Below are 7,207 nucleotides of genomic sequence, written 5' to 3' on the forward strand. Positions count from 1 at the left end.
CAATCAGAGTGATGGGATTCAATCTGTTCTAAACAGGGATGCACGCCTTATGAAATAACAGGTGTACAGTTTGAAGATACTGCTAGACTCAGCTTTGCTCCAGATGGTGGCTGTGATCAGGGGCACTTTTCCATGGGTTTGGCTTGGGCACCAGCTGCACCCTTATCTTGAAAAGACAGATCTTCTGCTTCCGTTGCATTGCATCTGGATTGCTGCAACATGTTATATGTTGGGCTGCCCTTGAAAAGATATCCAGAAACATTGGCTAGTGCACAACATGGCAGTCCAGGTCATTTCCAGATCTGCCCATTGGGAGCATGTTACGCCCACATTTAAAAAGTGGCTGCCAATTTGTTTCTGGGTGTAATTCAAGGTGTTGGTTTTAACTTTTAAAGCTGGTGTGTATACAGGAAAGGGCCTTCTCGGTTGTTGCCCTCAAACTCTAGAATGCCCTTCTGGGGGATACTTTTTCATTACCCTCCTATAGTGCCTTCAGAAGTCAGGTAAGGTCAGTTTTGTTTTCCCAAGCACATGGCCCTTAGGAGGTCATGCTGCTTTGTGTACTGCTGTTGACTAATGGATTGTATTTCAATATGTTTTTATTATTGTGTGTTATTGTTTTAATGATTGTCTTGTAGCTTTTTAATGCTAACTGTTTTTCTTTTGCACTGCCTTGGCTTTTGATTTTATGAAAGGTGGTATATAAATATAACAACCAATCAGTAAAAGTTCATTGTTTTAACAAACAATAACATCTTCCATAGTTGAAACAGGGTTGCCAACTCTAACTGAAGCTATTTCTGGAGACTTTCCCCAATACACACACATACACACTCAAATTTGTAGAGTGCCCCAAACTCTGGGTGGTTTACAACAACAAAAAGGCTTGTTCTTTTTCAAAATAGCAAGCCATTAAAATCTCCCAGATTGCTTTCAGTAGTTGCCCAGAAATACTGAGGCTAGTTCCTGGAGATTCCAGGCTAATCTGGAGAGTTGGCAGCCATAAACAGATACATTAAGAATCTTTTCAGAGGAACTTTTAGCTCCCCCTTATTATATTACTATGTGGTCAATTTGTAGTGACACCGTGTTTCCAGCCTGTACACTTTACTTTAAAGTTGTCATAATTCGGAGATGGGATAGATGGGAGCAGTGCAAGGGATTTCCTAAAGAAATTTTCTTAAGTCAAACTTGCTTGCAAAAATTCCTATTCTTGTTCTTCTCGTTTGGCATTATTTCCAGCAATCTGTTTGTTCTTATTGGCTGAAATGTATAGTGCAGAGTTCAGGACATGGGTCTGATTTGGAGACTGAGGTTGAAGTGGGTTTGGACAGGAGGCAGATGGATGGCAGGCTGGAACTGGGGAGCAGAGAGGCAGGCACAGAGGGCTCGAAAGGGAAGCAAATGAAGGGGATTACCACCAAGTTGGCTCTAGAAGAGCTTTCAGGGTGCATTCAGACATAGCATGAAACTTCAGGTAGACAAACCTGTGGTTAATCTGTAAAGCCAGGAATCACCCAGCAGACTATTGTTCAACTGCGTCTTGGCAAACCTTTCCCTCTTCCGGGTCCGCCAAAGCTGCATCCCAGCAAGCTCCATACTGCACATATTGCCAGGCCTCAGGACATCAGTAAAGTGGAAACCATTGGCCACAATCAACGAGGGACATGCCCAGTGCAATTGTGCCTTTTTGTCATGAATGGCCCACATGGATTACCTTACCTCCCCTTGGCAGGGAAAAGACATTTTAGCCCTTTCCTCACACCACTTGCACCACTGCCCTTGCAAGAGCCCTGCAGCCATAGAGTCTTGCACAAGCACAATGACTGATACTGGGGAATAGTGAGGGGCACTAGTTTTCCACTACTACGGGAAGGGGTCATGATGACTTCCTAAGAGGGAATATGTATATCAGGGCAGGCAAAGGATCCTGGGGCTTGGCCCACTGTGACAAAGGATGCTATTGGGCACATAGATCTGGGCCAAGCAGTCCAGGAAGCCCCAACACTCTCCAGCCCCTGCGTTGGCTTGCTAGCCGGGGATTAGTCCTCTCATGAGACAGCCAGTACACTGGGGAGAACCAAAGGCACCATGTGCTTTGGGTCTCTGTTGGACTGCACTCTCAGGAGGTAGGCTATCCAACTATAGGGGGCCCTGCTGATGTGGGGCTCCTGGTACCTCTAGGTAGTAATAGAACTCATGCTCCAAACCTACCTCTCTCCACTCAGCCCTTCCAGACTTCCAAGGAGTTTTGGGTGGGCAGAGTTGGGAAAGGGATGGAGCCTACGTTCACAGTCAAATGGGCTGTGCTGGGACCAGCATTGCAGCATATGTAAATTGACCGGCACAGGGCATCCTGGGGCAGGGCACCCATGTGGCTGTGTGGGGCAAAAATCCCCATGGATATGTGTTGTGGGGAGATCAGACTGTCAGAGGGGGTTCTGTCAGAGGGACTCCTGGTTCGTGGTAGTTGCTGGGACCAGGAAAGGTGTTGCTGGGGTAACCTTCCCTGGGACTTGCATGGAACTAGCAACCGGGCTGGGCGGAAATAGCTCTCTGGCTCACATGTGAGTCTCCATGACTAGGAACTCTCATGAGAGAGTGGTCCTTGGGAGATGGGAACTTCCAACTATTGCATGATTTATCATCACACGGGGCTTTCAAGCATGTCCCTTTTGTCCTGTTGGATAGTCCTGCTCATGAGGTATGGCCAAGACTGCATGCTTACACCCCAGGGGAGGGGCTGGGCCTCCCTTGCCCTACAAACTGGTACAAAAAAATAGAACAGAACCACTGAAAAAATCTAGGAGCTTTCTTTTAACCCAAACTTTAGGTTATCCCATTCATGGTTGATTTTCCTTTGCCGATATGCATGATATAATTTTCCTTTGATTTTCCTTTGCCGGTATGCCATTATATATCAAAACAAAATCTGAACATTTTGAAAAGTAAGAATTCTGAAATTGCTAGCTCGGGACTTTCTGCAATATTTTGTTTCAGCTCTAAATAAAATCTATATGGAACTCATTATGTGACTGGTTTTAAAAACACACAGAGGTTGTTCTCATGATCAGCCTTACCTGGATAGGGGAGCTGTAGCCTGGGTAGGGCTGGTTGTGAAAACCACCTGGATCACTCTCGATCCCAGTGCTCCTCTGCTGGGTATCCCAGGATTTAAACCTGTGCTAAAGGTGAGATAGGAGGACATGCATGCACCTCCTACCTCATCGCCCTATCATGTGGAAGCTTGGGCTGAGAGCAGCCTGAGCTTCCGTAGAAATGGGGGAAGGAGTGGCTCAGCAATGGGAAACCCCTCAAAGCACTGTGCTCCTTGTGCAGTGCATTGTGGGATATGGGAGGATGCAGCCTACCCACCCCCCCGAAGCCCCTTGCTGCTCCAAGATCACTCATGCGCCGTTTGTGTGGGTGCACGGAGACAAGCGAGCCCAGGAGCGGTGAGCATCATGTGGGGGATGGTAGGTAGTGTCCTGTCTTCCCCATGGCCCTCCTTAGCCCCGGCATGAATAGTCAAAACGAATGCTCTTACAGTGTGGCAGGAGAAAGAAGAAGCCTTCATTTTATAGGGCTGGCAAGGAATGTCGGCAGCAAATTGATTTTGAGGAGGGGAGGAATCAATACTGACTTGCTCTTCTTGTCTGATCCATTTGAGCCTTCTTTGCCCAGTGCCTGCTGAGCTCCACCATTTCTCACTTGTTTCCTTTACATGGAGAAAAGTAGAAAATACACTCTCTATTACTTTTGTATTTGTCTCATTAAACTGCAGGAGCCTGATGGAGGCTATGGCGAAGTTCTCCTTTCCATCAGCTACTTGCCGGCAGCAAACCGTCTGCTGGTGGTACTCATAAAAGCCAAGAATCTTCATTCTAAACAACTGAAAGAGCTCCTTGGAAAGGGTGAGTAGGAAACAGCAGTACATGTTCATGGGATGCAGCTCAGAGCAGCCTTTCAGCTAAAAACTGACTAGGTGACCTTAGGCAAGCCACTACCTTGAAGCCTAAACACCTCTCTGCAAAATGGGGCTAATCATACTGGTCTGTGTCTTACAGAGTTACTATAAGTGTTACTGATGGAATGTATCTGAAGCACTTTAAATACTCTGAAGCACTAAAAATGCTAAGTGTTTTGCATCTAATATCCCTAATTAAAGTATCCAAAGTTAATGTAAATGCATGTTCATCCATACATGCATGCCCTGTAGCTTGCTTGCAACAATAGCTACAAAAGCACTGTCCTGATACCTTTGGGTAAATGAGTAAATTGGTTGTGGAACACAGTGCGTTTTGTAGCACATGGAGTGGCAAACTTCAAAAGCAGAAATTCCAAGTGTGAGTTGGAGTTTGGTGGGTGGGGCAGGAAGTTGTATGAATGCATGGATCCCCCCCCCGCCACACACACACACACACACCAGACAACAGTAAATGGCTGATACAATGCACAGTCTCCATCACTGAGAGGAGGGCTGCAGGTTCACATGGAGACTTCGGCATCTGTGTGCTGAAGTCTTCTTTGTGCAGCTTACCTGAGTTGTTTCCAGACAGCTTCTTAAAATTGCTTCACAATGTATAGGCTTGGTGCACGTTCATAGGATCTGGGTTTGGACACTACCTTGCATAAGGTGCTGTTCACACAGCATCAGATCTTATCTTGACAATACAGGCTTACAACACTTTATGTTCATCATTAAAAAGTAGCTGATTTTCTGCAGTTTGAGAACAGTTTGCCTCTGTGCTTGCCTGACACAAACACAGGCAGGCAGAGAATCCATTTACGTATGATTCCCCCCTTATCTCTTCACCTCTACAGGTGAAATTAACTCTTTATTTCTGGCTGGGAATAACCCCGCCACCAATTCCATTCTTAAATCTCCTTTTCCTCTTGCTTTTTTTCTCAACCCTGCCCCCCGCCTTGGCCCCCTCCACATCCCCACCCCTCTCTCGCTCTCTCACTGCCCTGTGTGCAGATCCAGGGTAGGGGGATTGCTGCTTCTCCTCCTCCTTTCTGCTTTCTCCCCTCAAAGCCTCAGTGGTGTAAATCTGACGCGACTAACTCTAACTGGCTTCAAAACATTAGGGTTAACTGTAGGATTCTACACCACTTCCCCCAGCAGTCTGGAAAGCAGACGGAGAGCGATTTTCACTCCAAAAGTCATTGTCTAGTTGTATAAATCTGATCCTGAAGATTGCACATCCCACAGGAACAGATTTCTACAACTGGAAAGAGGGAGGGGAGAGATGTCAAAACTGCTCTCCTTCACACCTGGTTCAGTGTGCAAAGAAGCCTTCAGCACACAGACACTGCAATCTTCCCGCCTTTCAGTGATTGAGGCTGCCCATCATGTCAGCCATTTACTGGTGTGTTTGTGTATTCCAAAACTTAGTGCCAAATTAGAGATGATGGGGTTGTCTTTATATTTCTGCCCCATTCCTATATAAAGCAGAAGGAGAGGGGAAGTTCTTAAGTTAATATGAAAAAGAAAGGAGCACTGAACCCTCCTCTCTCCAGTGTCTTATCTCCCACCACCAGTGATTCCAGGCACTTTCTGTATTTCTGGTTCTCGTATTGTAAGTGAGCTGGGAATAGAGAAAAAGGGGTGGAGCAATGGACTGAAGGGAAATAATGCATTGGGAGGAGAGAGGGTCCCTCTCCACTTGCCCCTTTTATTGTTCATGTGAGAGCCCCATCCACTGCTTTAAATGCGGAAGGGGCAGAGGAGAAGAACCATGGGTCTACTTGAATCACATCTAGATTGGTGCTCAATGGGTGCTGTCACTTAGCAGTAATTGTTAAGCTTTAGAAAGCTAGGAGGAAATGCCAGAGAATGCCAACATCTGAAGGCCAACCTTCTTTAATAGCCCACATTTCATCCCTGTTTCTGCAGATATATCTGTCAAAGTGACACTGAAGCACCAGTCCCTGAAGCTGAAAAAGAAGCAGACAAAGCATGCAAAACACAAGATCAACCCGGTCTGGAATGAGATGATCATGTTTGAGGTGCCTCATGATCTGCTTTGTGCTTCCAGTGTAGAGCTGGAAATGCTCAGCCGGGATGGTGATGGGCAGAACCGCTTATTGGGCAAGTGCAGCCTTGGCTTGCATGCCACTGGCACAGAGAGGAACCACTGGGAGGAGATGCTGAGGAACCCCAGGAGGCAGATTGCTATGTGGCACCAGCTTCACATGTAGCTACGAAGGCAGACATGGTGATCAGCCCCATGTCTGTGGTCTCAGAAACAGAAAGATGAGATCAGTTTCAGCATCCTGTAGAAACCTGAACTGGATCCATCCACATGCTCAAGCACAACTCTTATTTTATTGATATTGTCCTTAATTGTTGTCTTCTAAAAGAAATACATTCTAGAAATGGATTGATCAAAATCGATCAAATGGGTTGATCTCAATCACAGGCTTTTGCACTTAGGGGTGTGCATGAATCAAATTCTGCAATTCGAATTGACCTCAAATCAAAATGCAGACCCCCAAATTGATTTGTCAAAAGTAGCTGGCTTGACCAGCTGCCTTGATGAATCACCCCTGATTCAACATGAATTGATTCAAGAGATTCAGGCACCATTTTGTGGCGCTGCTAACTGAACAAAGAGGCACCTTTTCAAAGTGGTGATTCTCTTAATTTAGCAGGGGAAGAGCAACTGGCCCTATCCATCCCCAGCACAGCAGCCCTCCAGTGGCTGTTGCTGGTGTCTATCTTGGGTTTCTTTTTTAGATTGTGAGCCCTTTGGGGACAGGGAGCCATTTTATTTAATTTAATTATTTATTTATGGGGTGTGTGTGTGTGTGTGTGTGTGTGTGTGTGTGTGCGCGCGCGCGCGCATAAACTGTTTTTGGAACTTTTGATGAAAAGAAGTATATACATATCTGTCATATTTGTATTTGTTTTGCTGGAAAAACGGGCTTCAAAATGGAGAACTCGTCTACCAATTGAGATCAGCAGGTAGACCAGCCCTCCAAGGCAGGCTAATGCACTTAGTCCAGAGCAGAGGGTTGGTCTACCCACCAATCCCAATTGGTAGACCAGCTCCCCTGGTTTTCTGAAGAGAGCTGGTCTACCAGTTGGTACTGGCAGGTAGACCAACCCTCTGCTCTGGACTAAGTGCATTAGCCTGCCTCGGGGGGCTGGTCTACCTGCTGATCCCAATTGGTAAACAGCTCTCCCTGGAAAGAAGCACCA

At 46.3% G+C, this 7,207-nt stretch overlaps 1 protein-coding gene across 2 annotated transcripts in view; it reads left to right on the forward strand.

Annotated features, from left to right (window-relative positions):
* The window catches only part of SYT13 (synaptotagmin 13), a 30,561-nt gene extending 23,592 nt beyond the window's left edge, over positions 1-6,969 (forward strand). For both annotated transcript variants that reach the window (XM_053283938.1, XM_053283939.1), the window contains 2 exons: positions 3,785-3,914; positions 5,900-6,969. In XM_053283938.1, coding sequence (XP_053139913.1) covers positions 3,785-3,914; positions 5,900-6,204 — 435 coding nt within the window. In that variant the 3' untranslated portion in view covers positions 6,205-6,969. The remainder of the gene's footprint in view (positions 1-3,784; positions 3,915-5,899) is intronic.
* Positions 6,970-7,207: the final 238 nt, after the last annotated feature.

This window comes from Hemicordylus capensis, chromosome 1 (genome assembly GCF_027244095.1).
Source record: "Hemicordylus capensis ecotype Gifberg chromosome 1, rHemCap1.1.pri, whole genome shotgun sequence".
Taxonomy (NCBI): Eukaryota; Metazoa; Chordata; class Lepidosauria; order Squamata; family Cordylidae; genus Hemicordylus; species Hemicordylus capensis.